The sequence below is a fragment of the Sinohyriopsis cumingii genome, chromosome 1, assembly GCF_028554795.1.
Source record: "Sinohyriopsis cumingii isolate HCF-2022 chromosome 1, ASM2855479v2, whole genome shotgun sequence".
In the NCBI taxonomy this organism is placed as follows: Eukaryota; Metazoa; Mollusca; class Bivalvia; order Unionida; family Unionidae; genus Sinohyriopsis; species Sinohyriopsis cumingii.
The window spans coordinates 169,799,164-169,823,791 of record NC_142961.1 but is presented as its reverse complement, the minus strand read 5'-3'; the positions used below and the strand labels follow the sequence as shown (position 1 = coordinate 169,823,791).

Genomic DNA, 24,628 nt, shown 5'->3' with positions numbered 1-24,628 from the left:
GAGGTAAATAGACCTGGACATTACCAAACTTCTGAACTTGAAACCATAACTAAGACTCAAAACTCTATAAATTTTCATAGGAAACAGCAAAAGAATACAAAAACACATTAATAAGTCTGAAAACTGTTTATTCTTAAACCAGTACATACCATATAATTTTATATAAATATAAATGCAGTTAACCTGGTACTTGTATAGAGTCGTGTGAAATATATGAATGACTACTGGTATATAAATTTTCACAGGCATATTGGCAAGTGGGATAGTATGGTCAAGCAATGGCATAGACAACTAAAGATTAGACTATCATGGATAACTAATTATAATACAGCTATCAAATGATGTACTGACAGACCTGTAGGATTGCTCCATATAGGATGGCTCTACTCATAACTTGTGAAACAGACTGAACTGTTATAACCTAAAATTAATGTGCAAACATTTTGCGAGACAAATGCCCATCTATATAGGCTTTGTACTGGGATTTTGTTTCATTCCTGTATTGGTGTTGAAATCTGGTGAAAAATACCCACAATAAGAAAAAAAACAATCTCTGTCAATTCAGTTTATGTGAGATACCTGCTATTCCATTATTATAAGACAGACCAGTCATAAAACAAACCCGTTTATAAACACCAGCATAAAGACCACTGGAAAGTCATACAACTCTAATAGAATTCTGTAAAACTGTTCCAACTGCATTTGTTTTTTTATATACTTTATACAAGTTATTGACATGTTTATATCACCAAGAAGTCTGAAATGCCTTTATATATCAGCATGTGTTGGAACCAGAAATAAACTGGACTTAATTTTTTTTTTCAAATGAAAAGGACATGGACAAAAATCATATACAGTTAGTATCTTTTGTTAAGAGCCATCTTCAGGTGCTCAGATTTGTTAAGTTCCACATGCAGGAACAATAATCTAAGAGAGAGATTTTCTTTCTTTTTTTATACTGAAGACTGTCTTTGACTAGCTTAGGTTTTGGATGAGTAATGAGAATTAGCATGACATTTAAAATAGGGATATAAATCAAGCCCAATTAATCTTTGAAATGACCCTTGGTTGTACTATGCATGTCTGTATCTTTAAAATTTCCAGAAAAAGCATCTTTAAGAAAAGCCTCTGTGGCTGAATCAGGATGCCTTCAAAAAAGAAACAAAGCCATTCAATGTTATATTAATACAAGAGAAGGACAGGGCAATCTTCAGAATACTAAGGCAAGAAATCAAGCTGTAAAGTAAGCATGCCATAAGGCAATGCAGGCTGTTAATATGTTTGCTACAAAAGAGGCAAAGAAGCGTCCCATGATCTTTCAAGCTCATGTCCAGAGTAAGCTCAGAGCTAGGGATCTATTGGAGTCCCACGATCTTTCAAGCTTATGTCCAGAGTAAGCTCAGAGCTAGGGATCTATTGCTGAACAGAAGTTCCAGTTGATGGAATAGCTATAAGTGACCAGGTGAAAGCACAAGTCTTGAACATATTTTTTTGCAGTAACAGTCTTGGATAGTGCTTACTTCCCCTGAGTCAAGAGAAGTGGATACACCATTAGTACAAACACAGTAATTGAGATATTGTTTTCAATATGTTAAAGGCTTTGAATACTGCATGGTCAGTTGAACAAAATGGAATCCATCCTCATCTTCTTGGAGACACTACAGAACAGACTGCAGTTCAAGTCTTCCATAAGTAAAACCTCTAATAAAAATGCTCTGCCTCAGATATGGAAAGATGTCAACATGACAGCTCTTTAAAAAATGGCAAGAGAAGTGATCCAGGTAACTAATGACCAGCTGTGTGTAAGCTAATGGAGTTCAATGTGAATGAACAGATATATTTACCAGCATTGCATTTAAGATAATGGAAACCAATGTCTGGGACCCCTTGCATCAATGTATGTCAAGCAATGGTTTATTGATGTATCACGAACAGTTTAAACTTCCGATTGCTACAAACCAATTAACAATATCTAAGACCTGGAATGTAGTGTTAGATCCAGGTAAGAATGTTGATTTTATATATTTGGACTCTACCAAGGCATCTGATTCTGTGCCACACTGTAATCTTGTAGCTAATCTTCTGGGTTAAGGTATAAAGAGCAAGGTTTTAAACTGGACAGACCAGTTTCTTTGACATCATGTATCAGCTAATAGCACTGTGCTAGAATTCAAGTGTACAAGGTCAACAATATTTCGGGAATTGTTAGAAGAACTTGTGAATACTGGGATGGGAATTCCCTCAAAACAACTGTTTGTAGCACTGGTTCTACCACTTATGGCAATCTGCAATGTGGCTTGGTTATTATGCTCAAATAAGGATCAAATACTGACTAAAAGCATAGTTTGATGGGTAGCAAAATTTTTACCTCACCATCAGAACTTGCCATACAAAGAGAGAATGGCATAACTCAAATTGCCAATGATGTGCTGCAGAACACCTGGAAACATGACAAGTACACACATGGAAACTACAACACTAACAAGATCTTATTCATTTTATTCACCTGGATAAAAGTATCGGAAAACAATGCCTTAAAGATACAAAAGAGATACTGTGGGACATTCATTATGCATCAGTTCTTTCATTACTGGAGAGTAGATATCTGGAACAACCTGCCAGCTCAAACAGTTGAAGCTTCTATAATAAACACTTTTAAAGTTCATTTTGATCAGATCTGTGCCAATATATATATATATATATATATATATATATATATATATATATATATATATATATATATATATATATATACTGCCACTTATTACATTTTGTAAAATAAATGCAATATATCTGGAAACCCAAACCCACAAAACCCATTTTCAGATAAAAATGTATATGCTGAATATGAACATGTACAGGAGCCAAAGTGGCTCAGAGGTTAGTATGCTGAACTCACAACTTAAACAGTCTGGGTTCAAAAAAATCCTACCATCTGACCAGCCTTGGTCATCTAACATGGTGTATTTTTGGGCAAGGCACTTTACTCCAACTGCCTGGGCACTAAATAACCTACTTGTACTGCTTTGCCATAAAACATAAAACCAAACCTGTACATGTACATGAACAACTGTTACATAATGGCAAACAATCAGCATGTTGTAAAATGTCCTACGGTATGTACACACACTAAGCATACGTCAAAAACATGATCTAAAACAACACATGTATTGGTGCTACTGTTTACAAAACATTCATATTAGCACTATGTGTTACACAAATTATTATGTAACAAAAATACCTTTTATACATCTAAATTTTCCCGTTAAAATACTTTCTTAGCTTTTTCCTTTCACATCTATAACAGTCAAAATAATTATTAGTATATGAGGTAATACAAATTTCTTCCACAAATTTCCTGAAAATGAAGTCCAAAATTTCACTACACACAAGTATCTTGTAAAGGTTATATCATCTGAAAATTTTCAATTGTAAACATTAATTAATGACTTCATCTTGTTTGTATACACTGCTCCAATGCAAACCAAATCCAAATGAATACACAAATCTTGCTAAGTGACTGATGCTCTAATGGGTGAAAAGTATTTCCAGAAATTCAAGAGCATTGAAACCATCTCTGATATTTTTCAGTGATAACAAGATTTTCAAATTAACTGCTGTGGTGGACATATTGGATGTCAACTTGGAATCATTTTCATTTAGGACAAAGACATCATTAGAAGTCTTTTAGTTGAAGTATGTCTAAATGGTTTTCTGAGGGTGACAACAAGATTTTGACGACAGTTGTCATAGCAGCCATATTGGATGTATGACTGGCACCATTTTCATTTAGACTCAACTAAGGTATTGAAGGAAGTCTATTGGTTAAAACCCATGTTGATACAGCCATCCATTTGGAAGAAGATAACAATATTTTCAAGATACCCACTATGGTATCAATATTGTGGGCTAGTTATTTTCATTAACAAAATTCTAGACACCATACAAAATCTTCTGTGAGAACCCCATATCCTAATTCCTTCCATTGAAGAGTAGCAAACAAACGTTTCAAGATGGCCACAAACAAGACAACTGATCACCATTTTAATTTTGGATCATAACAAGTTTTTGGTGAAAACTCCATCATGATATGAGCATAACTGATTTTCAAGCTGGCCACTGTGGCAGCCATATTAGACATCATATCAACACCATTTTGATTTAGGACTAACTAGATGTCACAAGTCTGGTGAAAACCCCCACATCAGTATGACTTTCTGTTCAGGTGGAGTTGTCATAAGATTTTCAAGATGGTGCCTGACATGTTAGACATCATAAGAAGTCTTTAAGTGAAAACCCCATGTTGATATGACCATCCATTCAGGAAATGTTGCAGCAGGACTTTAAAGATGACAGTTGCAGTTGCCATCCTGGATGTCTTGGCACTGTTTTCATTAAGAACCAACTAGTCATCATAAGAATCCAATGAAAAACCCATGTTGATATGATCATTCATTCAGGACAAGTAGCAATAACAAGATTTTCAAGATGGCCACTGTGATGGTCAAAATGAATGTGTAAGCAGCACCATTTTCAATGAAGATCAACATGATTATGGGATGAATGTGTCTGTAAAGTTTCATGGCAATCCTCCAAGTAGTTTAGGATGAATAACAATAAAAAACTTGTATTAATGGACAGACAACTGACACTTGATGATGGACAAAAGACCATCACATAAGCTCTAGTGTTCTATGACCAGTGGAACAAACCATGAACACCTATCTAATACTTGCTGAATCAAAAGTCAGATGTAATTTATATTTGAAAGTAATTAATTACGTTTTGCTTATTTTCTAGTATCTGAGTTGAGACATTTTCAGTGTACTGTTTAGTATTTTATACTCTGATATGTTGTGTTGATGCTAAAGCGTCTACACAGCAAAAAGAAAAAATCATGGAAAAATGTCTCTTTTTTTCTTTTGAATAAACACATTGAGATCTACCACATCCTGTACCTTGTGCATTACTAAATGTGTACTAAATAGACATATAAGTCAGACTAAATAAATATCAAGTACAATGTTTATTTCTAGAACAAATTGTCAAAATAAATAAAACAGCCTTCTATTGTGATCACTTCTCCTTGACAATCACCTTTTTTTAATCCAGCCGGTGTTTAATTTTTGTTCCAATCTGTAAATTTTTAACCTACTTATCAGACATTATTTATTCCATGAAATGTTTTGGATACCCATCTTGTGAACATTGTGCAAAGTTGGGGTGGGGGAATGGTGTTTATCATTACACCAGGTTGTAAAAGTTAGATTTGGGTTTATCATCAAGCACAGGCACATGGTATACCCTAATGAAAAATTGCTTTTATAAAGCAGCAGTTTTCTGCCCCTTAATTTGCTGGTAAACAATGGTTGCCTTGACTAAAATAATTGATTTGAGGAGAAAAACATAAAGATTAAGAAACACTGGGCAGGTGGGAGAGACAATTGTTCTTCTAGTTTATGTCCTGGTAATAAAAATGTTTAACATTTATAAATCATGTCCTACAATGCTCATAGATGTCTACAACACAATGACTGATAATGAACACATTATGAGTGGCAAGATAAAATATCAGTAATTAAACCATATCTTAGAAAACAGTTACACAAAACTGGCAGAATTTGATACAATAAACAATACATATATTTTTATTTTGGCTTATTCTCTTCCGTATTCCATAGGATTAAAAAAAGATCAAACATTTTATTCGGCATACTGCATATTTGGTTAATATCAAAACTGAGTATAAAGATTTACACATAGCCTTGCAAATATAATCATTTTTGGAGTGACATAAAATCCAGTGGGCATGGACTGTTGTTTTACCCATTTTATCTTTCTTTTTATAGTGTCTAATAGCAAATCCAAATAAAAATCTATGTTAATTCAATACAACATAGTTATTGTATAGTATTTACACATGTACAATACAGATCTATCAATAATCAGTGAAGGTTGGGGTTTATAATGCATTATAAGATCTGAAGTCTATATTGTTTTCTTGAAATCATTTATAAATTAAGAGAGCAGACTTTCATCCTCTGGTGCATTATGCAATGGCAGATCTGAGTGTACACCATGTGAACATTTTACACAATACACCTGAGATAATATGGTGTTTGACACCTGATTTATTATAGTAGGAAAATGTTTAAATAATCAATATCTTGGGTATGGTACTTATGACTACTAATACTGCTAAGCTTATAATAATAATAATAATAATAATAATAATAATCTTTATTTATTGTAACACAGGCCACTGGCTCAAAATTACACACATGAAAAAAAAAATGTTACAACCATGACACATAACAAATTTAGGACTAGCACATGGACTCTAATTTTCATAGATTTTGCAAGATTCTCTAGGTGATAAAACACAATCTTGCTTTACATCAACCATGCAGTAAATAATTCTGTCAAGCCATTTCGCTTGCAAGCTTTAACATTTGCATATGTGGCGTTTATTACTGTAAGCACTTACGGATAATATTTTCATTTACTAACTTATGATAAAATAAGCTTCTGTCAATATGGTCAAAAACTTTTCATAATTAATAACAAAAGCATTAAACCTACCTCTTTGTTTCCTTACAAATTTACATATCAATGTTCTTAGGGTAAATATATTATCTACAGTGGAATATTCACTTGTAAAACCATCTTGTTCTTCACCTAGAATATCATTTCTTTGATAAAATTAGCTAATCTTTCATTTAAAATTAAGGTCGACATTTAAAATGGAGGTCAATATGAAAATTGAAGTCAATATTTTGCTGAAGAGTGGTATTAGGCTAATCCCTCTTATTTATATTACACTTTTTGTGAATGAGTGCAACAACAATCATTGTGCAATGCTTTGGGAAGTATCTGAGATCAAATTATTTATTGAAAATAGACACTAAAATAGGTGCCATGATACTTCCAATTGCATAACAAAAATCACTCAAAAGGCCATCAATACCACCCGATTTTTCCAACTATTATAGTATGTTGCACATCTTCTTCCATTATTTTACCATCCAGATTTTCATGCTGAATATTAGTCATTTCATTTAAGTTGACACTATGATCCATCCAATAATATATATTAAATAATTCTTAAAAGTACTGGTACTATCCAGTGACATTTATTTTTCCATTCAACATAGTATCTGGACATTTTAAAAGTCTCCAGAAGTGTTTCAAATCTTTGTAGGAAAGTGCTTTTTCAAGTATCGCCTTTTTCTTTTTCTGTATAGGTTGCATTTGTGCCTAGTTCTGTTTTTTGTACATATTTCTATGATGCTTATAAAAGCCAAGTTAACAGTAATATTTATTATTATTATTATTAGTAGTAGTAGTAGTCTCTCTGGATACAGGCAATATAACAAAGGAACAAACAAACAAATAACAAAAGTAGCATAGAGATGAAATTGAACTCAAAATGTTTTGTAATATATGAAAGTAAAGTAGTAACGCTAACAAAAGAGGTTTAAAAAAATACAATTTCTAGAATTCTGAGCGCTTTGTATTTTTTAATATTGCAAATTAAACAATATCAAACTTACTGCATATTTATGATATATAAAATGCCAAAAATATCCCCACTAATGTACCTATATCAACTAGATGAAAACAGCTGAACCTGACCCAATATCCATATCAAGAAAAATGTATGGTTTTGTGTAGAATTGTGATCACCAGTGACTAGTCAGCGCTGTCTTACAAGTCAGCTTAAGTCTACTCAGGTTGTTTAAACTAAAGTAAATGCACACAAGGTGAATATGAAACATTTAAATCAGAAATGAAAAACGATAACCCTACCTCAACTGCATCATTCAAAATGATGCCAGGAATTCTCTCATTTAAAACTATTAACAGTTTATAGTAGAGCTGTTCCATTTAATCATGTATGGCACATGGGAAAGCTGTTCCATTTAATCATGTATGGTACATGGGAAAGCTGTTCCATTTAATCATGATGGCATGTGGGAAAGCTGTTCCATTTAATCATGCATGGCACGTGGGAAAGCTGTTCCATTTAATCATGCATGGCACGTGGGAAAGCTGTTCCATTTAATCATGTATGGTATGTGGGAAAGCTGTTCAATTTAATCATTTATGGTACGTGGGAAAGCTGTTCCATTTAATCATGAATGGTACATGGGAAAGCTGTTCCATTTAATCATGAATGATACATGGGAAAGCTGTTCCATTTAATTATGTATGGTACATGGGAAAGCTGTTCCATTTAATCATGTATGACACATTAGCAATCAGTTTTTAAAAACAATTTATTCCATCATGTGCTCTCACAAAACTCATACAAAATTCTTAAATGCATCTATGATTGATCTTTCAGTACCTTCCTTAGGTCCTGTGTGTTTTACTGGAACATCTCTACAATCTGACATGATTACAGTTCTCCTTCATTATTTTGCTGTAATTGGAGTCCATAATTGCCAACTGCATTATATACAAACCTGGTACAGTGAAAATGTTCCAAAATTGTATGAATGTATGTGCCATCTATACTCACAAGTTGATTCCAACTGAAAACAACACGGACCTTAAAATGCCATCACACAATGTGCCAGTAGATCAGGTCCAAGTTGTTTTATTCTACTGATTAGTCCTAACAAACTGCATAGACCCAGATCTGCTAGTGCATTATGCAACCGTTACAGCAGGTCTGGGTCTGTGCAATATGCAGTTGAACCAGTATAAAAACTAGCATATACTGTACGAAGGGAGTATATACTGTTGGTTGAAGGGAGTATAACCAAATGAAAGTCTAATGCATAGTAAATTTTTTTAGTGGTAATTATGCATTTAATTTTGTCACGTAGTAATGTTTGAAAAAGGAAATAAAAATATAATACTAAGCTTAGTTTTCTTTCAACCCATATTGTTATACATTATCAAATCAAGTACAATGTACGTCACTAAGATTTTTCATCTACTGAATTTTGCAAATTCTGATTTTCACATTTTTATTCATATTTTGGCATTTGGTATAATTTTGGTCATAGAGATTGATAGTGAAACAAAGTTATATGTACTATAATGAAATGTGTTTTATAATGAGGGAGGCTATGTCTATATCTTGCCATGGAAATGAAAGCTACATCAAGGAAACCAACCTGGGAGTACTTGCATTGGTATCAAACTGGCAACCACATGAATCAAGGTCAGCTGTTTTACCAAAAATACTACTGCAGCTCCACAGTGCTTGAGATCATTGACTGTAACCTTGGATATTTTCATGCTATTTAGGTTTCTAAATAAACTTTATCTTCAGAGATTAGGAATAATGTAGATTATTATATCTAAATGATCCAGGAGAGGGATACTATACTTTCTTTTCTGTCGTGGGTGGGTCTGCTACTTCATTTTTTTTTTTTTTACTGTGCAATTTTAATAGTTTTTAAGTAGCTGTGATTGCAATATGAAAAAAAGTGACTCCATCCATCCCAGACAGGTACATTTAAATGGAATATCCCTTAAGAAACCTTAAAACTTGAATGAATATAATGCATCTACAGACAGCTTATACAAAGACTTGAAGTTGCCATTTTACATTTAAAAACAAGGGTAGCAATGTTTCTGTACTGTTGCAAACAAAAGCTAAATTTAGAAAATATTTTAAGCAATAAAGAATAACCGTAACTTACTATCTATTATATTTGTAATTACAGGGCACGTTTGGGATGGATTTGTTTTGCAATGTGATGCATTTATAATCTCCAAGGTAATAATCTGACTATAATCATGGGTATTGTCTGCATGTGATTTGATTTTAAATTATGCTTTCATTTTATGCACACATAATAATAATTTTTGTCAGCAAACAAACCTCTCCACCCACAAATTTACTTCCATAATACTCCTGCATTCCACCCAGGAAAAGTAATGCCCTCATCTATGAACATTTTTTTATATTATCTCTTACTGTACAACCAGCCTCCATATGGTTTTTAACACAACAAAATATATTTAAACAGTGATATGTATGTATGTGTGTGTATGCATGTATGTATGTATGTATGTATGTATGTATGTATGTATGTATGTTTAGCATTTAATGGCAGAATCCTGGCTATATAGTGCCAAGTAAGTGTAGGAATCGCAAAGATTAAAAAAACATACAAAACAATACATAGGTAAACAAGGATAAATCATCCAATACCATTTTTGAATATTAAATGATGTTTCTTAAGTAATAATTACACGATCATAATTCCTATGGATACTTCCTTAGAAATTCTGCCCTCCCAGGTTAAAACTCTTTAGCTAAAAAGCTATGAGCTATCTGCCCACCTAGATGGCAGTTAGATAGAGTGATCTCTCATTGATATTGGGATTGGGTACAAATCCCATGAATACTTCATCTATTACTGGAGCAGAAGGCATTCTCTCTATATGGATTTAACTGCTGCAAGGGTGTATGTGTATAACACAACTGGGGAATAGATTCTGTATGTCAGGGAGCAGCAGTGAAAGAGAAAATTTTCCCTCCCATAAATCCAGTTGAAGATGTGAAGCTGCATTCTTATGTGGCTGTCAAAGGACAACAGAAGGTAACACCAAGCTGAGTTCAGTCTTTTAGGATTTAAAATCTCTGAGATAAAAGCTGGAGAAAGTGGACATGGCTATCCAACCCACAGCATGGATAAGATTAGTTAGGAAACAGTTTCCTTCAAATGCAATGCTTCTTGGTGACCACCTAACTTCAAGAGCTGAAATGCACAGAAAATTGATTTGATCTGGGGTTATTTACTGATATGCAAAATGAATAATCCATTTTATCCAGAATGACAGTGTCTGTGCTGATATGTCATCCTTTCCTTCTTTGATTGGATACAAAGAGGCATGATCTCCCTAGATGCACCAACTTGGACCACCTTAAGTACCACTTCTGAGCTTACAATGGGTAATTGTAGATGATCCTGAGATAAAGCGTCCAGAGCAGACAGTGATTTTGCTATAAAATTCTCACTACCCATGAGTTGGAGCCTGTACTTGGTAATGAAAACAGGGGTTATGATGAACGATACTGACCCATCTTGTTGGAACTGCAAGTAGTTTCTGTCAACTTCTAAAGCATTTATTTCACCGATTCTTCCTGCTGTTGCTAGTGTGAGTAAAAGGCACCTATTAGGTAACAAGCAAACAAATGACGCCTTTGAGAGCAGTTCAAATGGTGTCTTATTCCAACAGGTTAGCACCCATGATAGATTCCACTTTACCACAGAGCCAAAGCTTTTGGATGTGTAAACTCAAATTCTGATGACAGATCAGATAGGAATATGTTTTGTTCAACATCCTCTCTTCCATAACGATGTAGTGTTGGATATTGCAGAATAATAGCCATCAACTGTGATTGGTGCTGTTTCTCTTCAAAGAGCCAGAGTACAAAATTAGCTGTTTGTGGTATTGATGCATTCAGCGGTGAATGAGTTCATACTCACACCATTGTGTAAAATTCTCCATTTCCACTTTCAAAGTGGAGGGCCATCTTGCTTAAGCGATTGTCTCCATCACTTGATGACATAACTGTCTGTTCATGAGGGCTTTTTTAATATGATCCATGCATGCAGATTCAACAAGTCTGGATTGGGATGGAAGATATGTTGTCATGGTTGCTTAAGCAAATGAGCAAATATCTCTATTTCCTTGGGATATTCTGCTACTAGATTGAAGAAGTCACTGATCCACAATTTTTCCCACTTAAGTGGAGCAATTAGGTTAAGATGACACTACAATTCTCTTGCTTTCTGTAACACATTCAGAAACGGGTGTGTTGGAGGGTGAGTGAATGCATCCAAGCTGTTCCAATCTATGGAAAGAGCATAGACTGTACAGGTCTTCAGATCCAGGGCTGGTGATATAAAGGTTGGGACTTTTGCATCTACTTTTTTGCCAACAGAACTGCCAATGGTTAATCCCAGCAAACACTTATGTGAGCCAAAAACATGGGACGAAGTGACTATTCTGCCTGTATTAATTGATTCTTCTGAGACAAGTCTGCTAATACCTGTAATTGGCCTGGAATATGATGAAGTTGATGATGGATTTGTCCCTGAAGATACCAGCTGTGAAACTGCCAAAAAATAATGCAAAGGTCTGTAGACTTTGTTTCCTATTCCCTTCTAAAATAATTCACCACAATGGAAATGCAGGACAGAATGAGCATGTCCATTCCATGTATATTCTCTTGACACCAATGGAATTCTTTCCATACAGCTTTCATCTCCAGGATATTGATATGCAATAGATGATCTTGAGTGAGCCATTATCCAATGGCCTCCTGGACTGGAATAGTGGAAAAAGATGTGCATCTGAGCCTGTTGTACTCGTGTCCATACAAATTGTCAGCTTGAAGGTTGCATCTGCCAGAGACTACCAGACACAGGAAAAGTGAGGTTCTCTGATTTCCTGATATGAAGCCTCATCTGCATTATGTGTTCCAAGGATCAAAGTTCTGTCTACCATTTGGACAACAGCATCATTGTAATGGCCTCATATGATGTCTGCTGTTGCAATGAGTAAACCCCATAGGTCAGTGGTTCCCATCCCCCAGGTTACAACCCAAATCAGGGTCATGAAGATGTTTTAGAGGGTCGCCAGGATTTTTTCTGAGGGTGGATAAACTTATCAAAAATGGAAACGGGGTTGTGAGGCTCAGAAAAAATATTGTTTAAGGTTCTGCCAAAGTGGTTGGGAACCAAAGTCATAGGTATAGGATTCTCAAACTGAAAGTCAATTCTTTTTAAGAACTGAAGCACTCATTGAAATGATTTCCATGCATGTTCCCATGGAAGATAGAATCTGCTCTGGGAGACATTTTAGTTGCCCTGAAATATGATTCTTGTAAAGATCAAGCTATCAGTTCATAAGATCAACTGGGAACAAAGGTACTAACTGGCCTTAGAATAAAATGAAATCGTCATCATACTATATGTCTCAACCAAATGGATGTCCTTTCCCCATGATGGTCTGTGTGCAAATGTGGGGACAGAATATATGTTATTAGATCACTATGAATAGTCCCCTCGGGCATATTTACATGCTAGACTGGGATCAGCACTGACCGTGAGTGATCTATATCTGATGTCATGGAGAGAAATTGAGGTGGAATGATGCCCTTTTCTGTGCTATTATCCACGCCGATTCTTGAGAGATGTGACTTTGAACTTGAATTAGATCAGCAGAACTGTTTCTCCCAAGAAGAGTCCATATTAAGGGGATCCTGTGGCATGGAGTGAGCTGAGTGCATTGTGGCATGATGGTTAGAAAGAGCCTTAAGAGTGTCAGTGCAGTGCTGCAGTTACACTCATCCATGTTACTGCCTGTTTGACATGGGTTTGGCATACTGGACAATTGTCTGTTGGCTGACAATGGATGATTGACTCTGGTATTGACCCATTGCAATTAAAGCCATATCGCAAAGTCTGGCCATGGTGGAACAGGGTCACTGTAGTTGGCATGATGTCCAGTTCATTAAGTTGGTAAGGGGTACAGGATATTTGATCTTAAGTGCAAGACTATAACCTATGTGGTTTGTTTTTTATCCCAATCTTGCTCAATGGCAGGCGATAAAAACAACTGGGTGTTGACCTGATGTGGTAAACAGCCTTCTGGTTCTACCAAGAAAGGCTATCAGGCATCGATGATGGAGAAGTCAGAGATGTCGTTGGGTATGAATGCTTGGATTGCTTCATGATTGATGATTCATGTGAAGTGCAAAACCCGATCAAAGAAGCAAGTCTTTCCCCACCATGACATCAGTGTGTATACTGATTACATCTTCATCCCTCAAAGTTCAATGCTGCATCTTCACCTTTAGTACCCCAGCCCCCAGACTTCAGTCCATGAAGCACAATTCTGATACGTAGTTTGACTGTCCTGTGTTTCTAATGATACCAAACTTGCACTTGATATAAGACAAATTAGAGCAGATAATATATACAGATACAGCCCAGCATAAGTCATATATTTAGAGAGTGTACATGCAAAGCTACACATAATGAAAATTACCTGTAAATGGTTAGCCCATGCAGGAAGATTATTGGCACATTACTATTAATACTTACAAAATGGATGCTAAAATATCAATTCTAATCAAGTTACCTGTAGAAAAGGCCAACTAAATACCTAAATAAGTAAAATTACTGATGCATCACTTAAAATAACTCCTATGTGGATCCTGAGTCTAAACAGTATAGAAACTTACCTGTGTTAGAGTTTCCATAGAATACACAATACCTGCAAATAAAACTGCACTCAAGTGTCATTACTGATACTTACGAAGTGAACATTAAAATATTAATTTGTAAGACAATGTCACCTGTAAGAAATTTCAAATAAAGACCTATACAGGTAAACCAGTGAAGAGTCACATATGTAACTATAAAGTGGGCAATAAGGATAGATTAGTACAGAAAGCTTATCAGTATGTTTTTGACTATAGCAGAAACTATACAGCAATAATTATCTGAGTTTACTATATCACACACAAACCTGCACATATTTAAATAAAGCAACAGCACTCTGAGGCAATGCACTAGTGACCCATGTACGTACATACCAGCATACCAGGGGTCCCTAAGTGTGTGAGGATGGCACAGTGATGATGTTGTTGTTGTGGGGTTTAATGCCATTTTTCAGCACATGATAGGCTATACATGGCGGCCAGTATTAATGGTGGAGGAAGTACCCGGGAAAACCTCGGAAAGAACCACTGACCCACGAGAAGCTACTGGCAAGCTTTCTCACATATCCAAGTTGGCTGAATCCGAGACTCGAACAAGCACAGACAGAGGTGAGATGGCAGTGATCCATAATGGACAACGCTTTAGACCACTTGGCCACTCGGGGCCCCGCACAGTGATGATACTACAGACAGAACTTTGTCATCAAAGAAAGAAAGAAAAGTTGGAAATTATATATAGAGTATATTTTCCTTCAGAGATAACACTCCAACAACTTGTTTTAAGGTAGAAACTTTCAAATTCTTTTTATGTGGATAGCAAGGCCTCTGTGTGTAGAGAGTGTGCTACTTGCCACAAGCATAAGTAGTAAGCAGAGAATGCATGGGATTTGGTGCCAATTACTGTACCAAGGAGAGATCACTAACTGCCACCTATGTGGGCAGATAAGTTTCAGCTTTTTAGCAAAAATGTTCTAGCCTGAGGGGGCTGGATTTGCAAGCTAGTAATAGTTTCTAAGGTACTATGATCAGGTAACATATCTGAATAAGAAACAAAGTAAAACATTTATATTACTGCACTCTCTTAGTTGGAAAGTCATCAGGGGATACATCCCAGGAGGGATCATTATGTTTTCTGTATATCCTGAGACCTCAAGAGTTATCCAATAGATCGAGTATGGACTATTTTCCTTGTTATTTTGGATGAATCTACCCATACCACTAACAACAAATACAAAATTTAAGATTTCACAGCATCTGTATTTTTGAGAAATAAAATGGCACACAACATTATAAACCTCATGTTGCATCCATATAAAACTGCTGCCAACAAAAAAATCTTCCCTTATTCTATATCCATCAGCAGATCATTTCCTTCGAGTTTCATTCCTTTCTCCACAGCAATCTTCTTGACTGTTCCAGAAACGGGTGCATTCACAATCATCTCCATTTTCATTGCACTCAGAACCAAGATTGACTGACCCTTCTCAACCTTGTCTCCAACCTTGACCTTGATATCGATAATCGTCCCTGGCATTGGAGCACCAACTGAGCCACGTACTCCTTTAAGGGCCTTTGGATGGATATGTATTTCCTGCAAGTAAGGAAAAAAACTAAGTCTTGTTATGAATTTCTGACATCACACTAACAGCCATCACAACAATGCCTAGCTAGTAGAATAAGATAGTTCCAAAGATCACTCAGTAATATTCCCAAGGTCAAAATAACCAGAAGGCCAGGCAATGTACCAGCTGCAGCAACTCTGAATTGAACTATCAAGGCAACAGTGTGTTTCACAGGTGGTTTTCTATTGAGGCATGCATAACCAACAAACAATGAGTGCTGATATGACATTTGAATATGCAAACAATAGTGATACAATTTACAAAATTCCTACCTTTGATGCCTCTTTATCCGTTATCATGACAGATCTCAGTTGACCATTCAGCTCAAAGAAGACCTCCCTCTGTCCAGTCTTCTTATTCAAATCACCAACAGCCAGAGTTTTGATGGACAAAGTCTTGCCTTTCTCTATCTCCACCTTTCAAAATAATCAAGAAAAGTTATGGAACATTACCATGAAATTAATCTTGATTGATACCTGTTTTTCTCTTGACAGATCTGATAAGACAGAATGTCAAGGCTCAGTGGTCTTGTTTTAGAATGTTGGAGGTTTCGTCTATGTTCTCCAGTTTTCTCAGATTAAGATCACTTTAAACCACCACCTGGATCCACAACAGAAATTATATTCTGTTAGATCTTGCTGTATGTCTTATACAACCAATGCCAACATGAACAAACTTTGGAACTGGCAGAATACTATGAAATCTAAGATTCATTTTGGAAATATCTACTTGATATATATTCCACAAATTAGTATGTAAAGACTGCAAAGCTTGAAAAGATTTTCTTTTGAAAGCAAAATCAAATGTCACCCTCTCCTCCATCATGACAATCAATATCAGTATATGACACTAGTACCCGACATATAGCAAGGTGAATAAAAAACTTTGTTAGGGCTGTGATATCAAACATCCTGTAATTTTAAGGTCAAAGGGCAGCATACTGTGCCTAGAAGGGGAAGTCACTACATGACAAAGATATTCCTAGTATTACTTGACCAAATCTGACCTCAGTTTGGTAATGGTGACCCTAAAAAATATTTCCAAGGTCAGAAGTTGGTTTTTTGTGCCATGGAGTAAATATTTACTTGTAAGATATCCTGTAAACCATGATGCTTAAATATAACTGACCGGACACAAAATATAGCTGCCACCATGGACTGTAATAACCCTACAGGAGTTGAAAGGTGGGGAAGGCAGAGTGGAAGAAGAAGGTGGGGGAGACATAATACCACCTTGAGCTTAGACAAGCACAGGAATTACTCTCACCATTGCTGTATAATGTGCACAGCCTGATTTGTCATCACATAATGTAGCCCAGAGTATTATTGTATTGCGTTTCTTAGATTGTGGGAAAAAATGTATAAACTGATGCCATATAGATTCCCAGTTATGCAATGGGAATTATTCTGATAAAACAGTAATACTGAAAAAAATATATGCACAGTGACATATACTTGTTCTAATGTATATGTTGCACAAAGTGGAAATCAATTAATGCCCATGGTCCTCATTCTGCCACCTATGCCCTCCAAACAAAAGAAACTTAACTGAGAAAAGTAAAGTATTGCATCTGTAACCACCTGTGACGGGCAAGTGGCACTAGGATTGTCTGTAAGAATGGGTCCACCTACATTGTGCATGAAAATACATTTTTGCCACAGACTGTTTAAATAATATGCAAAAGCCATCAAAACTTACAGAAAACAACATATTTCACACTTTGACTCTTATATGCTATCATAGATTCGATTTCTTACTTACTGACAAATATAGTAATCATGTGATCTGACTCTTGCATAACATCTTTAGACATTATCAGATGACAAACAGTGATGTCAATTTTAAGATGATATCAATTCTATTTTAGAACATGGGGTACGACCAAGATTGGAAACAGTACTATTCAAAAACGGTGTACTCTCCCAAAATCCCAGCAGTTTCCCCACAATCAAATGGTGATGATGTTGTTGTTGTTGTTGTTGTAGGGTTTAACGCCATTTTTCAGCACATGATAGGCTATACAAGGCGGCCAGTATTAATGGTGGAGGAAGAACCCGGGAAAACCACAGAAAGAACCACCGACCCACGAGAAGATTCTGGCAAGCTTTCTCACATACCCACATTGGCTGAGGTGAGATGGCAGTGATCCATAACGAGAGCACTTTAGACCACTCGGCCACTCGGGGCCCCCAAATGGTGATGAAGAACTAGTAACTTACAGTCATCCGATGTATACAAGTTAAGCACACGATATGTGGCATTATGCAGAAATAAATGGATGAAATTTTACAATGAACTGCTTGAATTGATAAGTATATTCATCAGTGTAGACCCCGATCTATTATCACATAATGTACATGAAGCTGAAGGTCAACAAACTTTGCTTGAAATGATGATGATAATGAATAGTGTAGGCTCTAGGTCTGCCAGGGCATTTAGTTTATGTAGATCTGGGTCTATACTATTTGCAGATGGGAGTGTGTTGCACAAGAATACAGGCATTTAGTAAATGTAGATCTGGGTCTATACTATTTGCAGATGGGAGTGTGTTGTACAAGAATAAAGGCATTTAGTAAATGTAGATCTGGGTCTATACTATTTGCAGATGGGAGTGTGTTGGACAAGAATAAAGACATTTAGAAAATGTAGATCTGGGTCTATACTATTTGCAGATGGGAGTGTGTTGCACAAGAATACAGGCATTTAGTAAATGTAGATCTGGGTCTATACTATTTGCAGATGGGAGTGTGTTGTACAAGAATAAAGGCATTTAGTAAATGTAGATCTGGTTCTATACTATTTGCAGATGGGAGTGTGTTGCACAAGAATACAGGCATTTGTAAATATTCCTTAAGATCATAAATCCAGATATATGTGATATATGTACATAAGACTTGTCTTTTTCCTTGTGTAAATTATATCCAGAGTACAATTTTTCAATGATACAGCACAAATCAATCAGCTAATAAATATACATATTACATCTCTAAAACCCATTGTTGGTGCCACCTCTAAGAACCCCTTGTTGCAGTCTTAACAATTTTATCTAACAGTCTTAAAGTATAACTAGAATATATTAATTTTTTTAAGGAAAGAATGAGAGAAATTCTGAAACATTACTGTGATTGAATACCCAAGAATGGACAATTTTATCCCAACTAGAAATGTGTCCATACAACACAGATGCCCCTGCTAATATTAAGCAACTGAAGGACATTTTTTAAAGTTGCAACATATGGGTCCATGATGCTACAGTTTTATTGACATAGACAAGTGAACTTTACCTGGGTCCTGATAATGTAAAATCTCATATTATGTTTGGTTTAAAGTTAAATAATTAAACAAAATTTAAACAGGAAATGAAGTGCAAATTTTGAAGTCAACTGGGCCATTATTATGTGAAATTTTTGCTGGCAAATGGTGGAAATCAAACTTGACATACGTCTGAGTGTCAAGCCTCATATCTAATTGGTTTGAATCCATGACATCATTCCTAAGTTATTGAGTGGAAACGAAAATCTACTAGTCCAGCAGGGGCTATAACTTCATTACATTTTGCTGGAAAAAATGGTGAAAATCAAACCTAACTGAGATCTTCTCAATGTAAAGCCTTGTGTCAAATTTGTGGGAATTTGCAACATGTGATGTGACATTATACAATTTAACATGATAGGACAGGATGAACAGAGAAGGGTAACACTAAAATACACCTCCATAGATATCAAGGGAGCATGAAAATAGTAATCACAGGGCAATTGCTCCAACAGAAACCTTACCTTTAAAGAAATTAGGTATAATGATTTCAAATATCCTACAGAATGACAAAAGTCTGATATTTTCTATGTGAAACATATCAAAACAATTTTTGGTACTAATTAAAAATAACAACTGACTGCTAAACATTTGGTTGAATTAAATTCATCTATCAAAATGGTTAAAATTTTATAGTATGTGTGTGTGATTAGGATTTTTAACGTAGCTTTAACAACTTTTCAGTCATACAATGTCTGCAGTAGGTCAGTTTATAGTGATGTCTAGCACTGGGGCAGACATGTAGCATGATGTCCCACCCAGTCACATTATCCTGACATCATGCCGACCAGTCCTAATACTAACCTCTTAATGCTGAGCACCAAGCGAGGCAGCTGTTAGTACCATTTTTGTAAGTCTTTGGTATGACTCAGCTGGGGATTGAACCCATGACCTCCCGCTTCTGAGGAGGACGCTCTAACCACTAGGCCACCCAAGTGGTGTTTAAATTAAATGTACAATGTATATCTATTACAAAAAAGATTATGATGTCCTGAAATCATGTAGCCAGAAAATGTCAGCTACAGGCACTGCATCCACCTAATATGTGTGGGACAGTGACCTATCAGGAAAACATATAACTTGCTTAAGTGGAGATCACTGTGATAGGCTACATGATCAAAAGTGATTTTGTAGAAATGTTAAGAAATGACATGGCTAATGTGACAAGTTTAAGTCAAGAAAGCTATCAATGACTAATTCTACAGCTAAAGTTAATATAGCTATCAATCACTAACACCACAGCTAAAGTCAATATAGCTATCAATGACTAATTCTACAGCTAAAGTTAATAATAGCTATACTATCAATGACTAATTCTACAGCTAAAGTTAATATAGCTATCAATGACTAATTCTACAGCTAAAGTTAATATAGCTATCAATGACTAATTCTACAGCTAAAGTTAATATAGCTATCAATCACTAACACTACAGCTAAAGTCAATATAGCTATCAATCACTAACACTACAGCTAAAGTCAATAAAGCTATCAATCACTAATTCTACAGCTAAAGTTAATATAGCTATCAATGACTAATTCTACAGCTCAAGTTAATATAACTATCAATGACTAATTCTACAGCTAAAGTTAATATAGCTATCCATCCCAAAACTTTAATCATTAACTTGTTAGGAAGAACTACAAAAATACAATGCATTCCATATTATTAGTGCAAATTTGGCTTGTTAAAGATGTATATATATTTTCTAGGGGTGGAGCAGTTAGTAAATTCCTTAACTGTTTACCCATAGTACATTAACCAAACTGTTACTAGTTAATTGCAGTCTGAAACTGACTTAGGTGTAAAACTGTAACATGCCTCAACTGTCAAAGAAAAAAAGATTGTGTTTGTGTTTGCATACAGTTTGAGCATGGCAGTATTAGTTCTATTCTGTACCATATCTTAAAATAGCAGATTACAATATAGGACTGTATCTGGACTACATGTTACAATGTTTCAGTTCATATTTTAAGCTTGTTTTTCATGATAGGAAATTTTTACTACATTATGTCTCTCCATCAGATACATTACCCAATCACATTAATAGTAGAAGAATAGGTAAGAAAATGAGAAAAATTCTTGAGCATTCGGTCTCTACCCATGTCACCTTGTTGGAGCCAGATAACTAGACTACTGACAGGATGAACTTCTAATGTGAAATTAGCACAACCAAAGATTATACATTTTTACACATGTTGTGGGTTATCCCTGTGCTATTGCCACAAATTTAAATGTTTCCTGAGAAATTCCAAAGAAAACTGCAAGGTCATCCCCAGGATTAAGGTGCATGTTAATTGCCTTGGTAGCTACCAGTGCCCCAACAAGAGTCAGCTCTCTCCTTTGCAAAGCCATGAACAGATCTGGGGTCGCTATGACTTCCACAAGAAAGTCTCACACTAGATCAAGCCAATCAATGATTAAGGATAATGGAGAAGGGCAATCAGAACTATTTGGCAAGCTCTTACCCTTACTTTCTCTATTAGTGTCATTGTTGTTGTTATAGGGTTTAACACCATTTTTCAGCACAGGGATAGGCTATACATGGTGGCCAGTATAAATTGTGGAGGAAGAACCCAGGAAAACCCTGGAAAGAACCACTGACCCATGAGAAGCTACTGGCAAGCTTTCTCACATACCCACAATGGCTGAACCCGAGACTCGAACCCACGCAGGCAAAGGTGAGATTTCAGTGATCTGTAACGGTGAGTGCTTTAGATGACTCAGGCCCCCCATTAGTATCAGTAATGGAATCAGTGGAGGGAAGGTGTATGCCATTATTCCCTCCCAAGTGATTGAAAGGTGTCAATGACTCATCTCTGTCAGAGAAGGGGGAGAGTAAAAGTGGAGGGGGGCTGGATGAACAAGATTCAAAGCCATCCAAAATTACTTGGATGTCCCAGTCATTTGTCAGAAATAGGTTGATCCAAGTCTGGTGGAAATGAAGGAGTCAGGCATCCACAGGAGGGTGCCACGTGGTCAGGTTCAAGAGAAGAAGATCGCAAGAGTACATCACTCTTTATCAAGTCAAGGTTACAAGAGGCTGTCAGAGCATTTGCATGTGACTACCTTAGCAATATGGCATGCTGATTCCAAGGTGTGGTCACTTCTGGCCTTCCCAGCTGGGTGAAAGGTTGCAATTGACACCAGGTCAAGTGGGAGGATGTCAACACAATGCTCCTGAAAAACCTAAGATGTGGCAATACATATTTTCCTGTTCACTTTATAAAAGTGAAGTAGACATGTTGATGGCAGCAATATCTTTGTCTAGGCTAGTTACATCCAAATGATAACCACTGAAATGTGATTTGAACCAATGTAGTGAGAAAGTTGCAGGCAAGTGATTCACCCAAAAAAAGGCCCTTGAATTACTAGGGTGAAAAATTTAATCAGGGAGATGCCTGGAAATTTCTGCAATATTTAATGACTGGTAAAATTCTGATGGATGGAAGTTTCTCATCTTCAATATCCACTGAGGCTTTGACCTTGTATGTAGTACTGAATGCCACTGGAGAAGGGCATTCCAATGAAGGCAAATTCTATATATCTCTTCATTTGCCATCTTAAAGCTGAATTCCATTGTTTGTGTGCTTGGATTGGATTGTACAGACAATTCCATGTCATCCACCCATCATCAACAGAGGGGTTGTCCTCCTCCCATGTGCTCTACATCCAGGGGTACCGTATTCCATGTTGCAATGATGATACATAATTGTCACCAAGAATAAAAAAATATTCAAACTGAGGGATACGTGTGAACGGCTGGCTGAGTCATTGTAGTGGTCTGACATGGGAATACCAATCCATCTTGGTTGATTGGGCCAGGTCAGATAGCTCCAAATGTAAAGCCAGTTTGCCAAGTACTGGCTATGGCTGGTCTAGCCGGCCAAGGTGGTCTGCTGGGTGCAGGATGACTTCACTGAAGGAACTGTTAAGTGGCATACTGTTCGCCACTCTGAGATGACAAATTCATACAATGATTGTTTGGATGGCTGAACCAGTTGGTCAGCAACTGAGATGGTGTATGGCAAATGATATGTAACTTGTGGATCAGAGTCAGAAGGTAATCCTCCGTACAAGCTTTAACATTCCTAAGACCATGCATGGGTGGGATAGTGACTTATGCCCACTGGGCTACCCAACTAAATTAAAAATGGTCCTAGCTTCGTCCAACTTGCTTGTGAACATTCTAGACAACAAAGCTTGCTGAAGTATGCATATCATATGTGATTTTAATATAGATTGAAATGAATCATTTGGCATAGCTTCAATTTTATCTTAAGTGATCATCACCATTGGCAAAGCTGTTTGAGGTTTATTTGGTGGGGGTTGGAGTGGAATCTTGACACTCTCCATTAAACTGGTCAACAATTCTAACTTCAGATGAATATTTCATATAAAGAAGATTTACAGCATATCCTTTTTCAAAACATATGACCAAATGGCTTCTACCTACATTGCACACAGGCTACATGGAGTAAGGAAGACCATTCTGTGCAAGTAAGGCATGTCTCATGGTTGTCTTCCATGACCTGAAAGCAGCTGCACTTCTTGCAACTGACTGACATGTCTGTAATGACAGAGAAAACAAATCACATGCAAGTGCAACAAATATACAAACTGTTCACATAAGGGAACTCGTGCCATCAATACTACTTTAAAAGCGCACAATAAACAAAAATTCAACAGCACACTGTGATTACAACATTTAAAACCTGAGTGTTACCTATTGATATCACATAGACAATAATAAATAAAAACTCACCAGGAAAAAAGCAAATGTATACACCATGTATATCAACTTTTTGACTTAAAATATCACTGAAAATAAATATGTCTAACTTGTTTATAAATTGCAATCGACTCTTCAAAGGCACTGTTCACAGTTGCAAGCAAAAGTTTAAACTGGTAAACATCTGGGATATGAGTTACCACCTGGTGGGAATCAAGGAATATAATCTATAAGAGTTACTTCCCTTTATCTGTATGACGTGTAGATGGAAAGGATTTTTCATCTTTCAAGGAGCTTTATATTTGGGGTTAGCAGAGAGCAATTGTGATTGTGTAATGTATCTGATGGAAGAAAAGATGGAACTGAGAGATTTTACGGATATTTTCTGTGTTTATATATTTGCTCAGTTCACTAAATATGCTTGGTGTTACAAAGTGGGGTGTGTGCATTCATTAAATTTAACAATCGGTTACCATTAATATTCAAATTATATACAGTTATTCATGTAATAGTTACAGCCCTAATATTTTCTAATCTTTATATCAAGTAAGTCATAAAGGAAAATTAGTATGCCAAATACCTATTGTGCATAAAAAATGTTTTCATTTGAAATGAGAGTTCACACAGTTCTGAATGTTCACATAAGTCAAACAGATCACCAAATTGAGTCAAAGTCAATGGAGGTGATGTAGTCTGTAATTTTTAACAATTCCTCACTAGTTTTTGCATCTGATTTTAGGAATTCTCTGAGAGTAAATTACGTC

The 24,628-nt window shown here is 36.0% G+C and overlaps 1 protein-coding gene across 2 annotated transcripts in view; it reads right to left on the bottom strand.

Moving 5' to 3' along the window:
- Nucleotides 1-111: 111 nt before the first annotated feature.
- LOC149808364 (pyruvate carboxylase, mitochondrial-like) overlaps nucleotides 112-24,628 on the bottom strand; it is a 104,971-nt gene continuing 80,454 nt past the window's right edge. For both annotated transcript variants that reach the window (XM_089976150.1, XM_089976159.1), the window contains 2 exons: nucleotides 16,095-16,238; nucleotides 112-15,791 (listed from right to left, as the gene is read on the bottom strand). In XM_089976150.1, the coding sequence (XP_089832276.1) occupies nucleotides 15,543-15,791; nucleotides 16,095-16,238 (393 nt within the window). In that variant the 3' untranslated portion in view covers nucleotides 112-15,542. The remainder of the gene's footprint in view (nucleotides 15,792-16,094; nucleotides 16,239-24,628) is intronic.